At 34.1% G+C, this 24735-nt stretch overlaps 4 protein-coding genes across 7 annotated transcripts; 2 read left to right on the top strand and 2 right to left on the bottom strand.

Moving 5' to 3' along the window:
• Positions 1-118: 118 nt before the first annotated feature.
• LOC149733882 (cAMP-dependent protein kinase catalytic subunit PRKX-like) lies at positions 119-6954 on the top strand. 2 transcript variants are annotated; one of them, XM_089881694.1, is made up of 9 exons: positions 119-951; positions 1293-1461; positions 1659-1747; positions 2211-2385; positions 2712-2831; positions 3992-4087; positions 4624-4759; positions 5463-5537; positions 6584-6954. In XM_089881694.1, exons 1-9 carry the CDS (start codon positions 579-581, stop codon positions 6668-6670), a joined length of 1320 nt encoding a protein of 439 aa, XP_089737820.1. In that variant the 5' UTR covers positions 119-578; the 3' UTR covers positions 6671-6954. The 2 variants fall into 2 exon arrangements, with proteins under 2 accessions (XP_089737820.1, XP_089737821.1); XM_089881695.1 differs by lacking the exon at positions 6584-6954 and adding an exon at positions 6116-6306 and having other exon boundaries at positions 440-951.
• Positions 6955-6974: 20 nt separating this feature from the next.
• On the bottom strand, positions 6975-15629 carry LOC149733880 (coagulation factor IX-like). 3 transcript variants are annotated; one of them, XM_089881690.1, is made up of 14 exons: positions 15506-15629; positions 12029-12078; positions 11777-11826; positions 11253-11381; positions 10635-10757; positions 10314-10466; positions 10208-10251; positions 9822-9907; positions 9394-9484; positions 8949-9114; positions 8566-8682; positions 8108-8293; positions 7694-7840; positions 6975-7078 (listed from the first exon to the last, which is right to left on the bottom strand). In XM_089881690.1, exons 2-14 carry the CDS (start codon positions 12043-12045, stop codon positions 7074-7076), a joined length of 1314 nt encoding a protein of 437 aa, XP_089737816.1. In that variant the 5' UTR covers positions 12046-12078; positions 15506-15629; the 3' UTR covers positions 6975-7073. The 3 variants fall into 3 exon arrangements, with proteins under 3 accessions (XP_089737816.1, XP_089737814.1, XP_089737815.1); XM_089881688.1 differs by lacking the exon at positions 6975-7078 and having other exon boundaries at positions 7085-7840; XM_089881689.1 differs by lacking the exon at positions 6975-7078 and having other exon boundaries at positions 7085-7840; positions 10635-10748.
• On the top strand, positions 12899-15220 carry LOC149733881 (uncharacterized). Its single transcript, XM_089881699.1, has one exon. It carries the CDS (start codon positions 13773-13775, stop codon positions 14589-14591), a length of 819 nt encoding a protein of 272 aa, XP_089737825.1. The 5' UTR covers positions 12899-13772; the 3' UTR covers positions 14592-15220.
• Positions 15630-18729: 3100 nt separating the features above from the next.
• Positions 18730-24301, bottom strand: LOC149733879 (leucine zipper transcription factor-like protein 1). The gene is made up of 9 exons (XM_089881698.1): positions 24231-24301; positions 23634-23706; positions 23268-23392; positions 22677-22871; positions 22382-22508; positions 21910-22053; positions 21397-21540; positions 20340-20467; positions 18730-19874 (listed from the first exon to the last, which is right to left on the bottom strand). The coding sequence occupies exons 2-9, from the start codon at positions 23634-23636 to the stop codon at positions 19856-19858; spliced, it is 885 nt and encodes a 294-aa protein (XP_089737824.1). The 5' UTR covers positions 23637-23706; positions 24231-24301; the 3' UTR covers positions 18730-19855.
• Positions 24302-24735: the final 434 nt, after the last annotated feature.

The raw sequence follows: 24735 nt of genomic DNA, 5'->3' as shown, positions 1-24735 counted from the left end.
TCTAATATGATTCCAACAGATTCATTAAGTACTTTGGGGTGTAAGTAGCATCACAACTTAACATAGAAAGTATATTGGTTATAGCGTCTGGTTGTTGTGTAGATTCTGTAGAATTGGTAAGGTCACCTAACAAAGTTACGTTTTGTTGTTTTAGATCGATTTTTATTCGATTTCAGCAAGTTGTTTTGCAGGTTTCAGGCACCTGAAATAAATGCCAAAAGGTCTTTAGTGAAGTACAATTATTACGTTAAAATAAATTGAATAAAGGTGTTGTACGAACCGTTAAAGACGGATCAAAATTGTGAATTGTTTGTCGTTACATATGTTTTAAAAGTTAGTTCGGTTGATTAGATAGAGTAAAAACGTTATACACAAGTTGTGTATAATTGATACTTTAAGTTTTAATGCATTTGGTTTGAATATAACTATAATATATATACTCAATTTTTAATTATGTGCTTGCATTATAGATGTTTAACTTGTTTTTATAGTTTTATTGCTGACTGTGGCAGCAAGTTGGTATTTTTTTGGAATCATGATAATCAGTTTAACTTCACTGGAAAAACATAAAACCAAAGATGAGTGATTCCAAGACTGTGAGCAATTCCACCAACTCGAATAACGTGGCTTCAGTTTGTGATACAACTGTGGACAACCTGGCATCCTCTGTTTCCACTGTGAAGTTAGGAAATACAAACACATCATCTACAGAACATAAACTTAACAGTTCACCATCAACCCCAAAAGGAGAAAATGTCCATAATGCAAATCCAGCAGCAGGGGACACGGCGGCAACTTTAAACTCTGTTGGCAATTTAAATCTCCCCCATGTTACACAACGTGGGTTAGAACAAGGTGCTACGGGTGGAGGGTCGCGGTCACCTGATTATTCAGTGGGAAGAGTGGAAAGGAAGCTTTCACTCAATGACTTGGAAATTCTATCTACAATAGGTATTTATGTCATTTAATATAATCTTAGTGTGTGCCTAAGCTAGTTGTATAAGTAATATTGTGTTTTTTAATTGCCTAAATTAAAGAGTAATTTGAAATGTAGGTAATTTATATAGGCTGACATACATAAATATATAGGCAATATTTGTATTATTGCCTATATATTTATATTTGAATGAATAAATTTTTGGGTTTAATTGATCTTTAATTACAATATATTAAAAGAATTTTAAAGCAGCAATTATGCATTATTTTTTTCATACATTTAAAATTAATTTATGATCTGTTTGTATAAAGTTTTGTTAAAATTTTATATTTAAAGCAAGTAATCTTCTTATAAGGTACGGGTACGTTTGGCCGTGTTGTTCTGGTGAAAGAGAAGCACACCAAAGAACATTTTGCACTGAAAGTAATGAAGATATGCGACATCATTAAACTAAAACAAGTCCAGCATGTGAAAAATGAAAAATCAATTTTAAATCAAATTCAGCACCCTTTTATTGTTCAATTGTAAGTCAACATGACCCACTTCAATTTTATTTACATTTCAAACCAAACCAATGCATGCTTAAATATGCCAATTGTTCATGTTCATTAATAATTCAGTAATCTGATAATCGCTCAAAAAAACCTGTTCCTTGACCATAATGAATTTCGACAAGGTGCCAGATGAAATAATTGGAATAATTGATGATGTGTTTGTTAAGGTTTTGGGCGGATCATGACAATTCCTTCTTGTACATGTTGCTTGAGTTTGCTTGTGGTGGGGAACTATTTTCCTACTTAAGAAATGCAGGTGAGAAACAGTGGATTATGAATTATGATATTATCAACTACTTGGAAAATTGCTACCTAACTGTAATGTATTATTTATGCAGTTTCATAATTCAAAGTATTGTATGTTTAAACATGTTCATAACTTTATGTTTGTTACTTGTGTCAATAATCAATATGAATGTATGCCAGTTGGGAGTTACATTTGTACTGATAATCACTATCTATACATACATTACCACATCCACCAAAGCTGTTTAGTGTAGGCCTAATGTTTTCCTGCTAGTTACTTTGATTGCTACACATTAAATTGACATTGCTACTCTCAAAGTATTATTGACCAAATTTTGGAATGAAATTTCACTCTGAATAAATTGTTACGCGATTTTAATCTTTTAGAAAAAAATAGTTGTAAAATGACTTAAAAAGGAAAAATTATACTCGTTACATCAGCTTGGTATTTAATACACCATGTTTTCATTAAGGTCGTTTTAACAATTCCACCTCATTGTTCTTTGCCTCTGAGATTGTGTCAGCATTAGAATACTTGCATCAACGTCACATTGTTTACCGGGATCTTAAACCAGAGAATGTTTTGCTTGATAGAGATGGACATACGAAGCTAACTGATTTTGGATTTGCCAAAAAAGTAGAAGACCGGTATGTCATTGCATTGTCATTTAATCTTCAATATATATATATGTGTATCATAATATATAATGTAAATGTAGTTTTGTTTAAGTGTTATATGTTAGTGTTGCATCACTTAATTTTGTATAGCAGTATATGTATATATATTTATTAGTTAGCATAGTTCAAATGTGTTTGTATTTTGTATATCACACATTCTGTAAATTAAACTTGATACTTAAATTGCTATACTCCTTCTGACTAAATCTTGATGTTCGTTAAGCTCCTATAGCTGGTTTCCGTTTACAACCGTATGTGCTTTGAAATACAACCAGGCCATTGATTGTGTATTACAGGACATGGACTCTCTGTGGCACGCCTGAGTACTTGGCTCCTGAAGTAATTCAAAGTAAAGGCCATGGAAGGTCTGTGGATTGGTGGGCACTTGGAATTTTAACTTACGAGATGCTTGCTGGGTATGTGGGTGTTGTTACAAGCTAGTACAAACTATACTATATGTGTTGTATATTATATTCACATTGGCATTTATGGCAGAAGAGTTTCTAGTTTTCTATAGTATTCAAATTGATAAACTGCTACAGTATCGTTACAGAAATAGCATTTTTTGTGATTTTAATATACCACAAATATGTTAAGATTTGGGTTTGTCTGGACTAGTAGAAGTTATTTATATTATAAACTATATTAATAGATCGATTCAGTGATCCTATATTATAGTACTTTTCAGTAAAAGTACTTCTAATCCGATTGTTTATTTAGGCAGAAGGGTACACATATGCCTTTACAATCTGAAGCAGCATTTAATAATATGCAACTTATTTTGATACTTTAATTTTGTGTTGTTTATATTACTAATATTGGGATCTGTAAAACTGCCAGCGTTTGAATTTTCTTTTATTATCTTTGCTCTTTTGAAATCTCCTCAACAACGGTGGCCAAACTTTTCCTTCTGTATGTTTTTATTTGCTGATGCTATGATAAAACCACAGCACCACAGTATGATAACAATAGTCTAAGGCGACGGGTGTTTTAGAATCACTTTGCTTCAATAGCCGACCACTGTATTGAGGTGGCCATACTTAAAGTGATGTTGCATTGTTGGCCAGTTGAGCGTGATCAATAGGATTACATGAACAAATGCCCACTTTGCTATGTTTTGTTCACTTTTATGTCACAGTTTTCTATATTGGATTTTAGATTTTGCATAAATTACGATTTCGTCCACATTCTATGCAGAACTGTTTATTTTTTATAAATCTGATTTTTTAATAGAGTTTGTTTTTGAAAATACAAAAACCACTTGTGTTAACTTTTATATTTGTCCCGGTTAATTTAACATGTTAGAACAGGAAACTTTGGCTGAACATAACAAACACTTTGTATTTAGCTGTAACCCACAAATGATTTAAACAAGCTATGACCTATAGTATATTAGATATGTATAAAACATCCATCAGCAGTACTTTTACTCTATACATTTGTTGTAAACTGTTTATCGTGTCTGTTCACTGTAGACTTATCGTGCCTTACGCGCTCTAAGCATTGTTGCCCGAGGTTGCCTTGCCTTTATATTTATATATGTATAAATATATATATAATATAAAATATTTTTCAGTTTTCCACCTTTCTGGGATGAAAGTCCGTTTGGAATTTACCAAAAAATTCTCCGTGGAAAAGTTGAGTTTCCAAAGAACATGGAAGGTTATGCTAAGTATGTTTGTTTGCACTTAACTTGCTTTGTTTTTTTTTGTTAAGATATCTTATAGTATGGTGGGAAAGACAGGACACCTTTGTCACATAATATCTAAATATCCCAATCGTGTTTTAATCAAATAACAAAGATCTATGTGAATTGTAAGGATACGTTTTTTCTTAGAATTTTCTTTGCTTGCTATTAAAAAAGATGAGAAAATAGAAAAAAAAGGATGTCCAATCTTCCCCAACCCCACTGTATATAATATATTAATATGATCTACAACTACACTCGTGGTTTTTATAAAATAAAAAAACTCTTCATAATGCAATACATTTATGTTTATTCTAATTGTGATTGGTGGCACACTTGTCTAGAAGTATGTGACCGCACAAATTTATTTTTCACAGATCCCTTAAAACAGTTTTATTGTTACGGGCAAACAGTTAATCTCACATTTTACTATATACACCTTTTTTAATTTTAAGTAAAATAAGTTAAAAACCTTGGAAGAACTGAACGAGCGATTTCTAATTTTTAAAATACTTTTTCAGGGATTTAATAAAAAAGTTGCTGACTGCTGATCGCACACGTCGTCTCGGTAACATGAAGAATGCATCGGAAGACGTGAAGAATCATAAGTGGTTCCGTAATATTGATTGGGATGCTGTTGTAGAAAAGAAAATGATTGTAAGTTGGGATAATTGTTTCTCGTTTATCTTCCTTTTTCACTTTTTTTCGCTTATGTTTATTGGTGTATTGATGTGTTGCATTACATGGTAGCCTGGTGAAGTCTTGCCAAATGGCAGATGAAACACAGGAAATACACTACGTTTTTAATACCAAATGAGCCGCTAAAAGATTATAACAGTGAATATGTCTGGTTGTGTTAGCAGAAATAACAGAATATTTAATGAAATGGTTTCTATGTTAAATTAAAATAGTTACAACCAAAGTGGTCTTCACTTATAAATTTGACCATAACTTTAACTACTTTATTCTTAACCTGGTAGTTCCTAATTTTCTTTGTGCGCTGCTTTTTAAAAAGCTCAACCTACGTCACAGTAGCAATATTTATTACCGACATTGCGACGTTCATTACTAAAGTTGTATTTATTAGGAATGAATTATTAATACAGAAAAATTGTCAGGGTGTATTGTGAAATAGTAATTACAAAATGTATTGGAATGTTATTTGTCCTTTAGTTTTTTTTTTTGTTTGAAACTTTTAGTGTTCTTCTCTTTTTGGCCGATGCCTTCTGCTTGTCATCTTTTTAAAAGTTATTACTTCTATTTTTTGATGTTATTCAATGATAAATCAAAACAAATATGTACTTCTATTGCAAATTAAGTGGTGTCACATACAAAGTATTAATAACATATTATAATCCAGCCACCCATCATTCCTAAAGTGAAACATAGTGGAGATACTCGCAACTTTGAAGATTACCCTGAAGATAACTGGCAGGTGTGTATAATAGCTATGATGCTTGATAATAATTTTGCTTCTATGTTGTTTTTGTTTTGGTAAACTCATGAATGTTCTGGATAAATGTAACATGCTTTATCCTCGCATAGCCAGAACCACAGTAGTTATATAATACAGGCGTTCTGTTTCATACACTCTTGCCAGCTCTCGAGTTACCAAGTATGTTACTTTGTGGGTGATTATTTTTTTATGTGTGCCTGACAATTTAGACAACCCATTAGTGACTACTGGGTTGGAGCAATTGCTGTTAAATGTCTTGCCCAAGCACACATACGCCCACAATGGTAGCGGCAAAAAACCTTGAACTCGTTACCCCTGGGTTAAAGTCAGTCGCACTTTGCCATGGCGCCAGACTGAATGCTATGACTATGTGTGTACTATAGTATATATTTCACAATAGATATTGTAAAAAGGCAGAAACTGTTTACTTGTTCTTACACATAAGCATATTGCTGCTTATATTTCACAATTGTGTATAGTCATCCTACTGTAGAAATGAAACTATGTATAGTCGTCAGCACTCAGCAGGTATACAAATGGACTTTGTACATTTTTAGACAACAGCTGCAGCTCAACCAAAGGAGTTGAGCGCCTTCACTGACTTCTAGCCATCCAAACAACGGCTTGAATTATTCCAAATAAAATTTTAACTTTTTGCGAGCAACAATTTTAAATTTTTACCATTTCCTTCATACCCATTGTGCCCAATCACTTTAATGCAAATATATTTTTGGTTGAATTCCTAACATTCCTTAATCGAGTTTTTTGTTGCCAAATGCCTATCATGCGTGCTCTATATTCCTGTTTAGTTTGCACAAACTTACCTATGCTTTTATTTTACCGAAAATCCACAAAAAAATTTGCCTACCCCCCAAACATTTCTCATGTCCTTCCAAAAATTATACACATTTTTAAATTTTAACATTTTGTTCCCTTGCCATGTCAATATTTTTTTCAAAACTAAAATTAGAAAAGATTTATTTTACTTTCAACTTTTAAGTAGCGCTGACAAGTCTTATTCTCAGGTTGCGAATGCGCCTATGTGTGTGTTCCTAGTACTTTTATCTGCATTTCCACCCTCAACAACCATCTTACACAAAGTCGCTATCTAGATTTCTTTGCTAAGCTTACCTACCACTTAATAAAGTGGTGCCACACAACATTACACAAAAAAAAGGTGTGACCCCTAAATGTGCACTGTGACCATATAGATACAAAAGTTTCGAAACGCAATATTTTCCCAATAGTTTCAACATTGTGTTTTACCCTGGTTTGAATGTAATCTTCTTCATAGAAACCTATTTCTTCAAGATTTCAATTTTTGTGTGTTCTAATTTCTTAGTGTTTCTCAATAGCTTTATATCGGTGTTGTTAATAAAAAGATATAAATCCAAAACCTGTTTCTTGAAAATCTTGAAAAAGACTCTGTGAAAAGTACAACTGGTTGTTGATGCAGGTAATTTTATTGATTGACAAACCAGCAAGAAAGTTTCTTGCATCTTAGTTCATGATGTTTCAAGCTGTGGAGATAAGAATGAGGATTATGTTAAAGTAGTTGAATCTAAATTGTTTATTCTCGTGTGGTGGGAAAACGACGGTCAATATGACTCAGATGTTCTGTTTCATACACCTTGTGCCAGCTTATGTGTTACCACGCATATGTATCTTTTTTTTACTGGGGTAATGGGCCAAGTCTGGCCTAAATCCCAGGTCCTCACGGACCTCACCCATACAGAATAGAATAGAATATATGTATCTTTATGGTGCTTCTTTTTTCATGTATGGTGGAGAATTTAAAAAACCCATTTGTGACCACTGGGTTACAGCAATTGCCGTTAAATGTCTTGCACAAGGACACATACGCCCACAATGGCAGTAGCGATGACCCTCAAACCGTATGGCAAGCACTAACTATTGTGCCACAGTGCAGGATAATGTAATGAGAGTATTTATGACTATCAGCATTATCTTTAATACCTAAATTAATACAAGTTGTGAAAAGTGTCAAGCACACATTACACAAAGATAACAATATGTACCACAGTAACTGTATAAATTATTAATGTTTACAATATTATACGTCTATATTGTATTAGGGTATACTGCTACATAACAAACATATTTAAAACCCTCACACTGGCAATTATTGGGTTGGCATAACTCTTGATGAATGGGATAACCTGGGCAACCCAAATCACCAGGATTCTCACAACTTCGAGTTCGATTTCGAAAACCTTTAAAGCAAGACTCACATCTTGACCATGCTCCCCACAAGGTCCATGCTGTGAAGTGGAAATTTAAATTAAAATGAACAATACAGTTATACTTTATTAGTGAGGGTGAGGTTATACAGTGTGGCATACCATGGAACCTGGCATTTGGGCACAAGTTGGCACATTACTTCAGTACAAAACAGCTACTATATATTTTTTTTTTAGTATTGGTGAGGTACTTTGCCAAGGCACATAACGAGACCTGGCTTTTGGACCAGAGTTTGCTTAATACCCCAGATGCAGTTATTATGTATAAATAAACATGATGTAACATACTTGCGTGTACACAAGGCTGGCGTGTGCTTCTTACAGCTGTGTGTTCAGTTATCCAATTCTCAAGTGTTGTGATTCTAGTATACACACCATTGGTATGATTCATTTCACTACCAAAACTATGCATTCCAGCCAAATACCAAGAACAACTATTGCAACGCTGGCAGAGCAGAGGTCCTTTAAAACTCTCTAAAATGTGATGGTTATAAATTACAAACTTAGAAACATTGAGATTTAGAAATTCTTACAGTAAAAAAAGAGTTTCTGTAATACTAATTATACTCTCTGTTTACAGTTTATGCATACCTTTGTTACAATACCAAGCACAATATTAAATGTATATTTCTATGTTTTACTATTTGTTAAATGGTAAAATGAAATGCTACTCAAAGCAAAAGCTAAAATGAAATACTGGTGATAAAATAAATTGGACATGTTATGTGGTAATTAACTAGTTACACCTGTCACGTGACCACCGCATATCATTGAGTTATTGATTGAAACGTTGACCTGACCCTGACAAGTTTCAATGGATGCAATTGGTTGGCTAACAGCTTGAAGTATATGTCCTTGAGAATCTATTAGAAGTTCAATAAGTTTAGGTGCACCATGTCTTATGTGGTTTTTGTTAAAAGCGGCACTGTGCCACAGTTTTGCATTTCTCTATAATAAAGGATTTAGTATTCAAGGTCTAAAGGTGCCACCATTGTAAGGGTGTGTGTGTGTGTCTCTTCAAACCAATGTGCCCTAATGAACTAATGGTCATATAACTTAAACCATATTTATTTCTTTTTTAGTTTAAAACTGTATTACAATTTAGAAAAAAAATTATTTTAGTACATACTGGGCAACTTTTGGTATCCAAGACCCCAACACTTTTCTTCAACAACGGTTTCCTCTCCACTTGGTAGACAGACAGGCAATATATAGGAAGACTCAATCACAGGACAGCCCAAGTGAAGCAGGGCAATGTTATTGTACGGGTAGTTATAATGTTCATGTATAGTCACCTAAAAAATAAATAAGTGTTTTGGTCCTGACTCACGGTGGGTAAAGCGGTCCTCTCTAAACTAAAGGTTCTGGGTGAAAGGCTAGCTGCTGTTGTCATTGTGGATATGTGTGATAGAAGCAATTGCTTGCACCCAGCTATGCGTTATGTTTTTGGACAACTCATTAGTGACCATTATGAAGGCCAAGTGTTTAAACAATATCACACACGCTTACAATGGTTATCACATCAAGAATGAGGTTGATATAGAATAAAATCATGGTATATTATTTTAGTTTACCTGTATGACATTGCATGTTTGTTCATGTACGTTAAAATGTCCAACATTTTCATTTCCCATTATAACACGAATATTTGACTGACCGCTATTCCTAAAACCGATGTGAATGACACATGTTTATTCGCTTTTCGTGCTTGCATATTAATTGCCATGCAGTGTTTTTTTCCAAAACACATAAAGAAACGCAATTGAATATTACTTTAGATAGATCATATATCTATAGTACGCATAAATATATTTTTTTAGTTTTTCTTTTGAATACAGAAGCAAAAAAAAATTAATTAGAACATTAGCAACAAAACTACAGTCAGGTTGTTGCACACTTTAATCTTAATGCGTTGCATCATAAAATTATTTTTGACACAACTATATTGTTCTAAGACGTATGAATAAATTTAAGTACTGAAATTGATCAATAGTTCACTTACTCAAAGCAATGAGCAGCAGCAACTACCCACTTAGAAGATATTAAACTCCCAGTACATGACTTATCTTCCCCAATCTGTATGTAAACCTAAAGCAAGACATTTTTAAAAATTGAAAGTACCAACGGTCTGTTCTACTATGACATAAGTAAAACAGAAAGCAGAATAAAGAAAAGTATGAGCTGACCTATATGTTCATAATATCATTTATACAGAAAATAGACAGAAAACTGACAAAGTTACGTATTTGGAAACTGGTAATCAGCATGAGTTGTATGAAACAGAACCTTGTTATATCGTGTTATATTATATTGACTATCAATGTCTGGATAAATAGGGTGAATTTATATATTCATTTTTAATTTAATGAGTTATTTATTCCAACATACCGCTGATGGCCATTGTGAAAATGAAGTAGCTGCTCCACAATTGTCTGAAACAAATGCAAGATAATGCCAGGTTTTTAAATTCATTCATTATAAGTCATTACAATACCTTGCCTGAACTTGCAGCATTCATTTCTCCTATAATAATTCCAATAACCTTGAACAGAAGAGCATGGACCACATATATATGACCCCACATGGTTTAAACATGTGGTGCCAGGAAGATTACATAACGAAGGGTTTTCAATGCATTCATTTATATCTGTCAAAAAATGGTTTTAAGATACTTGTTCATTTATTCAATATGTTAGCCTATTCAATCTTTTAAGTACCTGTACTTTTCATACCTTAATGCAACAAATAAATAAAAGTCAATTAGGTTAAACCAATATTTCAAATATAAGAAAAAATAAAATTATGAATTTTATACCTGAGCAGGTCTGGTTGTCAGGGTTAAGTCGAAACCCACTGTAGCAACCGCATTTGTAGTTACCAGTTCCATTAGACTGTGCGCAACTTTGACTGCAGTTTAACACCCTGCATTCTGCAAATTCTAATTAAAACAGAATAAATTTGTTGTGCAACTATAAATTGTTCAGCGTCGTAGCCGGGGGTTAGCACACCTGCCTCTAACACATATGTTAAGAGTTCATACATCGTGGCTACTACAATTATTGGTGTATGTGCTCTTGGGTGGTTTTCCAACCCAGTGGTCACTAAGGGGGGGGGGGGGGTCTACAAGTCATACAGAAATAACAATCACCCACAAAGTTACATTCGCAGGAGCTCATAAGTGGGCAAGAGGTGCATAATACAGAACACGTTATATTAAGTGGCCTGAAGATAGGCAAGTTAGATTCATTCCAAGCTGAAGTGAATATCATAATCAAAATTTTGCTGCAATTTGAAGACAGCTCTGCTTTTTAGTACAAAAAAATTACAAAAATTATAAAGTTAATATGTTCCGATATGCAAAATCCTAAAATTTAGGATTTATTAATAATGGTTAAATATGAGGAGCTATAACTTAGTTTAACATAAACCACACCTTCAGTTGAACAGATACTGCATGTTTTCTTGCACCACGATCTTATAAGTGGAACGGTACTGCATTGGATTTCAAAATCCGGACACCATGAAAACTGATCCACACATGTGAGATCATTAGGACTTATATCTGCAAATGAATATTTATACTTTATCCTAGAAGCATTTATTTTGCATATGTCTAAATACTGCAAAGCAAGAAAAAGCCCCTAACGTTGTAGGCACCTTTGGCCTTGGTGAAAACACCTAACAGACATAACTAGTGGTCTCTTATGGGTTATCCAAATTGTCAGTCTCATATAAAAAACACTAACAAAGTTACATACATGGTAAATCATAAGTGCATATTTTTGTTTTACCTAAATACACTTAACTCCTTTCGTAATTGTATAAATAATCAATTTCTACCAGTGATATAACATGGTACAATCTTAATCTATCCTAAATAGTGGCATGAATAGCAAAGTCATTTAAAAAGGTCAAAATATTGAACAAATTGAAATGTAAGAATTTATACAGTCTTACTTGTTCCAGTGGAAGATTCAACTCCCAGAATAACCCAAAGTACTAGAAACCTGAAATAATTTACAAATTAAATTAATACATAATTTTATAACGAAGAATCTAAAATGTAACAACGTTTATATATATACTCGTGGGCAATGCATCCACTAGCAAATTTAAATATTCGAGATATTTTACCCAGCAACTCTCTTCATAACACTAATCAACATATTCTTTACTGAATACATCTACATAACATAGGCTTTTACTTACATGGTAGTTTTACACATGGTTGAAATTGTTGGATTTCAGTATGAATGATCCTGAAAATTAAGACTTTATATAGTGGAGCTAGTCTAAAATAGCATAAGGAGCAAGAATATTCAAAACTGTAATCAAGATTGTTTCGATTTCAGGTACTATAGTTATAAAAGTTTCAATAATTAGTAAGGAGAAAAATAAGAAAATGCAAATTAAGAATTCGCCCTTAGGCCTGGAACCAGAAAATGTTTATTTTAATTCAAAGTTGGTACAGAAAAGGTAAACAATTTGAAAAAAACAAAATCAGAAAGTGCAAATTTTTGTGGTATTTTGTTCATAGAATCTTGATTTAAAACTACAATGACATCATCCAGTAAAATTTAAAGATGTATTTTTAAAATTCACCTACTGCTCATTTAAATATAGTTTTATATTTAAATATAGTTAAGAAACTAATTTCTCATTAAAATGTAGTCCAGATATTAATTCTAAAAACTAGTGAATTTGTCATATTGAAAATTTTTATTTGGCAGTAAATCACAATGAAAAACAATGTGTAGTAGGGTGGGGGAAGTTCGGACACCTTTAGCACATGATATCCAAATATCCTGATCGTCTTTTAAACAATTACTAACGATCTAGGGGAGTCGTGAGAATACGCTTTTATAATTCTTTGCATTTTCTTTGTTTACTACCAAATTGGGCGAAAAATAGAATGAAAAGGTGTCCCATCTTCCCCCAACCTACTATATGAAAATACGGCTTATTTAGTTCGGATGTGAATTTTTATAAGAAATATTATAAATAGGATATTGATTAAAGTATGTGCAATGAACATCTTGTATCCATTTTTAACTTGTATTAATTTAAGATATGTCTAATTTGTATACAGTGTATCTTGTACTCTATACTCTGTGTTATTCTGTGTTGTGGCACTAAAGAGAGTATGGGTTTGAGGCTGGATGCTGCTACCATTGTGGCATATGTGTCCTTCACATAACAGCAATTGCTTCAACCCAGTGGTACCTCATAAGTTGTCCAAATTATCAGTCATATATTAAAATAAAAAAATACATATATTCACCCACAAAGTTACACACATGTAACTCATAAGTGAGCAGCAGGTATATAAAATAGAACACCTTTGTTATAGTGACTGTTGTACATTTATTCATGATTCAACTTGTTCAACTGTAATGGATATAAAACTTTAATGGCAATATACAGTTTACCCATAACTAAGCAGATAAAAGTAATAAACTAAGTAATGGTAGGGTTTGCCCTCACAAACTGTAAAACACAAAGTAGTGATCAACCAATCCTAACTAAACAACAGATAAGAATATGATATTTACCAAGTTGACAGCAGTTTCAAGAATGTCATTATAATAAATTTTATCTGTTGTCAAGACTCAATAATACAAAGAAACCTTCTCAAAATTTACTGAAGTCAATAAACATGATGGAGATTTTTTTGAAGTTCTGACTAACGACCTGTTGAAATATTTGTCTTAGGGGAACTTTAAGGCTGGTATGCACACACATCGAAAGTTCTGACTTGACAATTTCCTAGAACAGCAATAACCATTTACACAACATAAATCAAACCCTGAGACAGGTAATAGAAACTGAGCCTATATTTCTAAAATTATCTGTAAATAAATATTTAGTCATGGCCATGCAACATTATATAAGTTGCAAAAGTTGGACTAATTACCACACATATTAAGTGAAATAGTTGGAATTGGAATACAGTATGACGCTCTATATTGCTCTGATTCTTTGTGGCTGCCTTTGCTTCAGTGCAGAGTCACAGAAAATTCTATTAGACATGTCAGTGGAGCACTATATCGAGAATAATGCTCTTGTGCACTATGATGCACGCTTTGACACCAATCTTGATTATGAAAATGGAAAAAGTGTTGAGGAATTGCTGGATCAAGGGTTATCACAAACTCATGCTTATCAGAAGAGTGAAGCAAATCAACCTTATGTTTCTAGCAAGCGACAGAATGGAAGAAGATACCTTTTCTTTGATGGAAATGACCGAATGGTGGCCAATTACAATCTCAATTCAGAGTCTGGTGTAAATGACAGACTTACTGTCACCATTGTGTACAGAATAAACGACAATAATGCTAATAATGGTTGGGTGAGAAATGGTTTGTTTGGTCATGACAATGGTGATTTTGACAAATTCATCACCTTTCTACCCGACGGTTCCCTTGTTATTTCACGCACCAAAAACAGTGAAAAATACATATCAATCAAAAACTATCCTAGTGGTGTAAACCCTGCTGCCAATGTTGTTTGGAATGTCCTTACTGTTCACTGGGATGCAGATGGTGGTGAAAATGCAAGTGGTGCCTGGTGTAACAGAAAATTACTCAGAAGGTTCACAGCTAGCCCAACTCCAAACGGATCAAACAAGTTCGTCATTGGTGATCTTAACCCAGACGGTGCAGCTCCTTTCATTGGAGCAATTGGCGAATTTGTCATGTTCAAACAAAAAAGTATTACGGATGCATCGGTTAATCAACAACACCAATATTTCAAGAAAAAATGGTCCATCTAATTTCCAATTGTAACTTTATAAGCGTAATTGCGTGATGCAGTAATTAACTAAATATATATATATTTTTGATTCTTAACCCCCTATTGGATGTGTATTTTAATTAGTGTGCAAAAAATAAAAGCTTTACAAATGTACTTTGTTGCAATATGTAGTGAAACAAGCAGAAACCCCTGTCTAAAATCAAACATACATTGATTCTGACAAATGATATTGAGTAAATTCAGATTCACTACTGAGCTGCTACTTATCTATTGTGCCAAATTTAATGGAAAAAAAACAGCAAAGAAAAAAAGGTTCCGCAAAGTTACATACATAGTAACTTGTAACCAAGCACTAGGTGTATAAATAAAACACGTGTGTTAAAATGATCATTATTGAAATACATAAAAGAAAGTTGGACATAGGGATTATGAATTTAACAAGGCACACACCCCAAGAATGCATCCGTGTAATTCATTCATTTACTAAAATCTCACCAAACTACTATGTTTATCTTAACATAAATAACGAAAACAAGAATTGTTGGAAAAGAAAGTCACAGGTTTTATTGAAATAAACGTAGATAACAGAAATTAATTTGTATGAAAGCAGAAAAATTCAGAAGACTCAGGTTTCCAACAATCTAAATGGAGAGGAAAAAAGGAATTTAAGAGAAAGAGAGTGATATAAATAATAGGAAGTTGGGTATAAGGATTATAGATTTAAAGAGGCAGTGGTCTAAAATTAATTATTTTTGTTCATATCATACATATTGTAAGAAAGCACTAGCCAATAAGTCTGAAAATAGGGTAAAAAGAAACATAAAAAGACTGCATAAAACATTAGAATGTAATTGTTTTAATAATTTACAAATAGGAACAACCTAATATTAATTTCTAATGTTTACTACAACTTGTATTAAACCATTGACTTACCTGAGTGATAGAAAATCCTGCAATCTCTTGGGAAGACTTAATGAAGTTATGAATCTCATTCTCTGTTGGCCCATATTATGTCGAATAACTATGCGGGTGAGGTCAGACAACTTCATTGGGTTACCTGGTAAGTTAAGTATTTAATTAGAAACCAAAACCAAAAAAGTAAACAAAAAAAAATGAATACTCCCAAGTTACAAATGCTGTAACTCGTAAGCAAGCAGGAGGTGTATAAAGCAGTCTAATCTAAGAATACTGTAGACTTAATTACAATTATAGCTTATATTCTTTATTTATAAAACGTACAATTCCACTCTTCCAAATATTCAAGCGTTTCCTCCCTAGTTCTGGTTCTACCACTGGTCCTGTACATTCGAATCAACTCTGATATTTCCTCATGATGTTGCACCAAACCACCACACAGTGAGAGAAGTTCAGTGTATCGCACGTCACACATGTACCGTAGTGCCCCACACAAAAGAGAGGTGCTTCCCCAGCCCCATTTAGACTTGGGGGCAAGCAAAGGTCCGCTCCACCTTTAACCAGGTGACGAAAACACTCAAAGTGACGATACACTGTAAAAGAAAGCAATTAATATGGCAAACCCCAAATGTAAATAAATAAAGGAATCTTATATATTATAGTGTAACAGGGCAACAACAGTTGTAATAACGCAGGTGTTCTGTTTTATTCACTTTGTGCCCACATTGTGGATTTATTATTTTTTATTTATTTCTTATTTGTGCATGGCTGAATATTTAGACAGCTCAAAGGGACCACTAGCTTGAACCCGTTAATTGTCGTTGAAAGTCTTCTAAAGAGACATACACCCACAATTGTAGGATCAACTACATCTACTTGACTAGGGGAAAGCATTTTAACTACTATGCCCACGACGAAACAAAACAATGGTTCGCTAAGTTGTGTTTGTGGTAACTTGTAAGCAGCCACATGTGTATTAAACAAACAGAACATCCACGTTATAATGACTGTCATTTTTCCAACATGTGAGGATGAACAACATTACATTCATTCACTCATTCAACCTAATATCCATTAAACAGCCTACCTAGAGTCATATAGATTGGCAGGTTGCCAGGGTAATCCCCCCTGACGTCACCAGGTGTGTGTTTCCCATGTCGTCCATTCACGTCTGCTCCATAACTGATTAGAAGATCCATAACATCAGGGTAATTGTCCCTTGCTGTTACATAGATAGGGGTTGAAATATTGGTGTCGCTACCATCTGGTTTAGCTCCAGCTTGAAGTAACATCCTCACACATTCAACGTGGTTGAACTTGGTCGCAGCAAAGAGCGGAGTTTGGCCTTTAATATCCTCTGTCTCGAGGCTGTGTATTGCAAATAGGTATTATCAGAATTGATAGTGATGTAACTGTATACACATAAAAGTAAGTAGGTTAAACGACCGATATGTGGGTTACGCGTACGATGTAATGGGCCGATATTTACGATTCACCGACATTCAATATGCCGTTGTAATTCAGCCTTTTACGTGCGTCGCAATTTAGCCTTAGCGTGCGTCGTAGTTCAGCTTTCATACTGATCAATTTCATATGTTCGTTATGCTCAGCTTTCATACTGATCAATTTCATATGTTCGTTATGCTCAAATATTGTTAAAAATATCGATATAAGTGGAAAATGATATCTGTCGGTCTCTATAGTCGAGATTATCATCAATGATAATAGACTATTACGGGCAATTGGTATAAATATATTTACAGTCGGGTGGGAAAGACGGGACACCTTTAGGACACAAAAACATCCTGATTGTATTTGGAACAATTAACAACGGTCTCCTGTGGTCGTAAGAATACGGTTTTATATTTCTTTGAGTGCCCTTACACCTTTTTGTCTACTACCAAGTGTGACAAGAAAATAGTATGAAAGGTGTCCCATCCTTCCCCACCGTACTGTGTGTACAAAGGACTGCCGATGCAACAGTTTCACATTAATTACAATGTAACTAGTACTTACTCTGCACCGTGTTTTATGAGCAATTCAACAGCATCAGCATGACCCATTAACGATGCCAACCATAGAGGGGAAGCCCCTAACCGGTTTCTTTCGTTGACATCTGGCGCAGTGCTACCGCCATCTCGCGGACTATCATCATCGTTTTCGTCATTTCGGCAATTTTGTAGAAGACATCGTAAAATCTGTAATTACGACATAAAGTTTCGCCTCACGGGTCTGTGTATTTTTGTAAAATAAGCTTTTACGCAGTCGTCGAATATTAAATTTTGTCAAAATGTAAGAATTATTGCTACGTATATTTCTGACGTAACATTCTGACCACGTTTATTACTATACCGTGTAGCTCATTCCAGGTTTACACTTTAGTGAGCAGTACTAAATGACCATCGGAACCAATACAGACACGTTCGAAATTTAACGGGAAACCAACTGTTTGCTTAAAGTCCGTAGAGAATGTACTTTGATTTCACTCACCCAATTGCAGTCTCCGCACCGGCTCGCTTTGTGCAGATTATTCTCGCTGGCTGATGATAAACCCTTGAACGGCTTTGCTAAGGCAAGAGCAATGTTAAACCTCTGTGGTGGTGCAACTTCATCAGAAGCATTTCCATGTCCAGCGCTTTCAACCACAGGGTTATTATTTACATCAGTCGACAATGCTGTACTTTCTGTATGGCTGTACTCAGGCATTCTGATTTATTACTGCGATGATTCGTCAGCAGTGAGGGCTAATAGTGGTCTGTCTAATTGAACGCGCTACGTAGCCTTATCTCTGGAACTATGACGTCATAGTGGCAGCTGTATCTTGGAGGCGGTCGTTCGCACTTGGAATGATGGCAGAAAATCTGCGCGATTCAAGTGACAGTTCGAGATTGGCGACTTGATTGACACTGAAAGTGACCTACATAGCTTGCACATTTAAAAAATAAACAAGCCTAAAAGTATTACTGAGAATCGATATTTTTTACTTAGCATACTAGGGTGGGGAAAGGTGAGACACCCTTAGCCCATAACATCCAAATATCCTGATTTTAAACAATTACCAACGGTCTATGGGAATCGTAAGCATACGATTTAAAAATCTTTGAATGCCCTTTGTTTACTAACAAACGGGACGAGAAAGTAGAGTAAAAAGTGCCCCATCTTCCCCCACCCTACATACTTGAGCCATCTAAAACACTGTTTAATACAATGTAGTTTTCCGGGATTAAATAACTTAACACATATATGCTTGGTGTATATATATATTTGGTATATAATTGCAGCTACAAAACAGAATAGAACAAATATACGAAGCAAGAAACGTTACATTATACACAGAAGAATTTGGGAACGCCTTACGCAACACTTAAAAGCATGAAGATTTTTGTTGAGTATATTAAACAACTAAAAGAATTTCGTCTCATGCACCACAGTAAAATTCACTATGTTTTTGTTTTGCTATGAATATAATAGCTTCTGGATTTTAGTTCCCAGTGTGCTCTATATACCTAACTGTTTCAGCCAAAGGCGTCCTGGTGCGTTCAAATCAGTTTCACAATATAGGTTAAAATGTATAGTAGGGTGGGGGGATATGGGACACCTTTATTTCTGTTTTTCGTCCCATTTTGGTAATAAACAAAAAACATTTCAAGAGTTAAAAATGTATCGCGACTCCCATAAACCGTTGTTAATTGTTTAAAACACGATCAGGATGTTAGAATATTATGCGCAAAAGGTGTCTCATTTTACCCCACGGTACTATATGTTGTGCAAAATGGGCGGTGTGTTACATAACTACATATAAACGAACGTCGTATTTTAGATATGCGCGAATTATAAAAGTATTTGTACCGACGGTTAACATACGAGAATTAATGATTCAGTTTGTAACATGAAGAAATATCCTTGCACAGGTAAAATGGTTAAACGAACGGGTAAGTTTGCAATTAACAGTAAATACCTGCTGATGTAGTGTTTAATTTTGTAGCTATTTCTGACACGGTAAAAAATAAGCTCATTTTTTAACAATCCAGTTACTTTTTAGGTGTCTGAAGATTTGAAAGAAAATACATCATTTTGAGTACAATTACCTTAAAACCTTAAAATTGTTGCATGTAATGCTAATAGACGCTCACGAATGAAGACCGTAAAGTAGCACCATAGTGAAAAAGTGTATACCATGTTTCAGGTAAAAAATTGGCATACAGAAAATAAAGGAATGGCTTTCCGTAGTCAATTGCATTCACGAAACAGAAAATATGCTTAAAACCCTACCCAGTTTACAAAATTTCAAAAATATGCCAAACTTCTTTAAAGTGCATACTGGTATGAATGACTTCTTTAACTAAGAATCTATGTTGTAATGCTGTATTAGTCGGTTTGTTCATACCTGTAATAAATAGTAACTAAATACTGTGGCATTTTTGCATATTCAACCTGGTGACTTAATAGACTTATATTTTGGAATATGTATCAGGGGCCACTGAACTAATAATAGGTAATAAATATGCAGCCGTAAAGGTATTTTGTAACAGCACTCTTCAAGCACTTTATACATGAAACATACAATTAGTATGACACTGTTTACCAGTAACCAGAAATGTTTTGTACAATAATTTCACTAACGAAGTTGGCTTAGGCAACATGTTTTATACTGAACCTATATTTGAGTGCATCATATTTCATTTATGTCAGTTTCAAATTTAGTTAATTCCCTTTGTCCTAAATGCACCAAATAAACAGCACATTTGCATACTAAAAAAGAAACCATTCATGGTACAAACAAAACAGATGAGGCATACAATGTCTACTAGTTACACAGTTAGAAAACAACTACGTTTATGAAACAACTTACTTTCCAAGCTTCTTCCTCAGTTCTTTTAACTGTTCATTTTTCTTGGCAAGCATATCCCGTAAATTACGAAATGCACCGGTTTCACGGAATTTCTTTTCCAGATCTTTCTCAGCCATCTCAAGTTGTTCCTACAACATAAAAAAGAATTCAATTTAAAATTGAGACAAACTCCCATGTATTACATTTAAACTCACTTATTACTAGGTGAAAGCCATTTGAAAAAAAGTAAAATGAAATCTTAAACTGAATGAATGAATTTAACTTACTTTATCCTCGCGTGGCCGAAAAACGACAGTCGTTATAACAGGGGTGTGCACCTCGCGTCAGCTTACGAGTTACCAAGTATGTTACTTTGTGGGTGATTATTTTTTTTAGATTTTTTTTTCATTTTTATGTATGGCTGATAATTTAGACAACCCATTAGTGACCACTGGGTTGGAGCAATTGCTGTTAAGTGTCTTGCTCAAGGACACATACGCCCACAATGGTAGCAGCGACGAGCCTTGAACCCATTACCTCTGGGTTAGAGGCAGGCGCGCTAACCACTATGCCACGGCGCCGGATAAACTATATTCATAGATTTGTTAAACCTTGATAAGTATTGACCCCGCAATATCCATGAATACAATGGGGAAGTATATCCCATTTGAAAAAAGAAACCCATTTAAAAAAAATCTAAAACAGAGGGCAATCAAGTTAAATTATTCTAACCCATTTGTAGAATATCAAAAATGCAATGAATTTCCACACAGTCATTTCTATGAGCCAGGAGTAACGTACTACAAAAACAAAAAAATTCAACATACATAGTTTAGAAGAAGTTAAAAAAAGAAAAAAATTTCAGAGAAACATGAACTGTATCCCATATTCCGTATTCTGTATCTTGTATACACGCCATCTTAGCCAACAAACCTAAAGTGGAAGAGTAGGCAGGCCAACCCTGAAACTTTCTGCACTACAATAATCAGTAAACATTACAACAAATAAGTTAGATTTGATATTAGTGTGGGCATCTAACTATTGCTGCATTTAAAAAGGTTGTCTATACATGGCATACCTGCACTTTAAGTAGATCGTGTTTAGTTGATGTAAGATCAGCAGCAAGAGCCTCGTTAAGCGCCGATTTTGAATCCATGCTCTCACTGAAGTCAGCCGTCATTGCTTTAAGTTTTGTCTCAAGCTCAGAAACACTGGAATTATCCTGCGCAAACAGGATTAAACCAGTTTTATTTTAATAATAGAGACTAGTATTAGAGTAATAAAGGTACAAACAAATACACACAGACTAATTAAAAGAGTAGACATAATACGTTTTAAATAGGAAAATGCTTAGTAATTAGTATGGTAATGTTAGCAACTCATTTTCAACTCAAACTTTATATGCAATATATATATATTTAACATTTCAGTTCCTAGAGTTTGCAAAAGTAGAACAAAATAAAACTTAACCATGCAGGTAATATTTTAGAATTGACTAATAGAGAATTGGGTTATAAAAGGTAAGAAATAAATTTTCAATGATTCTTTTATTAAACAATCAACAAAAAAATAATATAAAATCAACACATACCACAGCAGCAACAGGTTTTGCTCCAAGTTCTTTAATTTGTTTCTGCATTGCCTTGTTATCTTCCACGCACTTAGTTGCATGCTTTTCAAATGACCTGCTTCTTTCATTCAATCTTTCATTTTCTTCCTTCAAGCGCTCGATTTCCTAAGTAAGAAAAAATAATAGCTTAAACAAATATGCAAAGCAAGTATTATGTATTTTTATTGGGTTAGAATAGAATAGATGTATAGGGCAGGGGCACACAATTGGTCCATTACTCCAGAACATCCCTATTTTGTATGCAACTACTAACACCCTAACACATATATTAGTGCCTAAAAACTAGGTACACCAGTAACTAGGTACTCCAAAGCAAGATTTTTCAATGTGAGGATAGGGTCAGAATGTGAAAGAGAAATACAAGTCAATAAAATGATGTACATTTGTGAAATCCCATTTGTTAATTACAAGTAATGTAATATAATAGTCCTACCATTTGCAATAGAGCAACACCACCACTTTCATTTAAAGGTTCAAGTTTAGGTAAAGGTTTGAAGTCTGAGCTTCCAGATAAACTTAATTCCTGTTCTTCAAAGTCAGCAATCTGTTCAAGCAATTCTCTGAGGAAAAAGGTTGTTTAATTCAAAATTTTATCTCAAATAGACAAAATAAAGAAACATAACACAAATTCGTAATATTTATTATTGTAACCAACTACATTCAGAATATAGTTTAATAAACATTGCTTAAAACTGTTAAAGTTTGCATAAAGAAAACTTTTACTCAACCTGTTTTCAAGTTCAGAAATATCCGAACACAGCTTAAGATGCCATTTTTCAGCTTGTGAAAGGATTTGTCGCAGCTGCAGGACACTTGTGTGGCTTGCATTTAATAACTCGGCTTCCATTTCCCCTCTTACAACACTAAGTAAGCCATCAAGCATTTCTGTCACTTCATCTGTGGTGTAGGTGTCTTCGTATAACCTGTGTTATGAAGAAGCTTAAAATGCAGCTTACACCTTCACTCGCTAGACAACATGTATATACTATTAAATAATATGTTTTTTTGTTACTATAGCAAACGCCGGATTGGAAAAAAATATGTGTCGGCCATCCTTATAAACTGTGGTACACTGGTATAATTATATCAGATATTTGTTACCAGCAAGGATCTATGCAACATTACAGATGAGGATAATAGTTAGGGGGCAATGGTGAGGTTGTAGTTGTTAGAGGTTTGGCAGATGACATATGAATAGGATTCTTCACCAGCCATGGTTATTTTACTGTATATTTTGATAATGACACTGGCTGTCTATGACAGATATTTAAAAATATTGATTGGTGAAACAAACATTAAAGTATTGTTTATTGTAGAACCTGCTGTCTTTTAAATCTTGAAAACAGTGATCCACCGCTTTTAAACGTTGATTACGTTTATAACGACAAAACCGAATGAAATTGACAGCTTGTTGGTGGTGGTGGTCATTTAAACCTAAACCTGACTAAAATAAAAAGAGGATAAATTCTTCATATGTTTGTTAGTCGTGCCTTCATTCTACTGAAGGTTTTTTCACAAATTTTAAGTGTTTTAATGATTTTTGATTACAATGAATTTAATAAATACATTCTGCATAAACTGTGTTTCTTTGGTAAAAATTTAACTTTAGATACAGTAAAAATAAAGTGAAGCAATTCTTCAAAATATATTTGAACTTTAAAAATTATAATTGAAAAGTTACTTACCATTTCTTTTTTACTGCAGTCGAATGTACCGTTACAAATAAGTATACAGATAAAGTTTGATGCACCTAAAAGCGGTAATCCTTTAGCTGGTGGCCACCTGAAATTTTGGTTTCAAAATGTTCTATAGCCCTCACTGATACCTGCTGTCTAATTTTTTTTTCAAAAAAGTCGGGCGTTCGTGTCGAAAATTAACTTTAAAAATGCGCAAAAACATGCTGTGTCACCGTAATTCGTCTGATTTGCGTAAGGTTAACGATTTATTACGTCACAATCGCGGTCTGTTACGTCACAATAGTGGTATATTACATACGTTATAAGACGGTATAGCCTTGTTTTTCCCCACTGTTTTAACGTAGGAATCAAACGTAACAATACGCATTCTATGACGTAATAATCCAACCTTGGTTTAATTCATAACGGCTGATGTGGAAAATACGGTGACGCAGCACGATTTCGCGCACTTTCAAAGTTAATTTTGGACACGAACGCCCGAGTTTTTTCAAAAAAAAAATATACAATGAGTACCAGTGAGACCTAAGGAACATTTTGAAACCAAAATTTCAGGTGGCCACCAGCTAAAGGATTACCCCTAAAAGCTTTAAATTGTAAGTTCCTGTGGAAAACAGGTTCAAAAATAAACACCAGTGTTTAGTTTAATTATTTACTTAGATGGAATGACAATAAGCTTCTGTGATTGCCAGGGTCACTGCTCATTGGTGACAGCTAGCGGAAGTAGAAACTCAATAGGGTTGATGTTAAGGGACCGACAAAAGTGGACTCGAAAAGTTCATAGAGGGGATCAGAAACACATTTTTGTGTTGTGAATTAAAAATAACTCTTCGTTTACCAAGAAATGCCTATTGACAATAAATGCAGTAATTATTATAAGCAGTTTGCCCTATTTCATGCACATTAACAGATTAAACATGTCGTCAGTTAATGACATGGCGCAATCAGGTCTTTTTTTATATTACCTAACATTCCCATTGAGGTCATAACGCACTGCTTTATACGTGTTTGGTTACAGGTAAATAGGCAACGAAACACGCAGCGGAATCAGCAGAATTTCGTCGTAAAAATAAGAAAAAGGCAGTAACCACGT

The sequence above is a fragment of the Ciona robusta genome, chromosome 7, assembly GCF_009617815.1.
Source record: "Ciona robusta chromosome 7, ASM961781v2".
In the NCBI taxonomy this organism is placed as follows: Eukaryota; Metazoa; Chordata; class Ascidiacea; order Phlebobranchia; family Cionidae; genus Ciona; species Ciona robusta.
The sequence above is the reverse complement of the archived record's forward strand: the minus strand, read 5'-3'. Positions and strand labels throughout refer to the sequence as shown.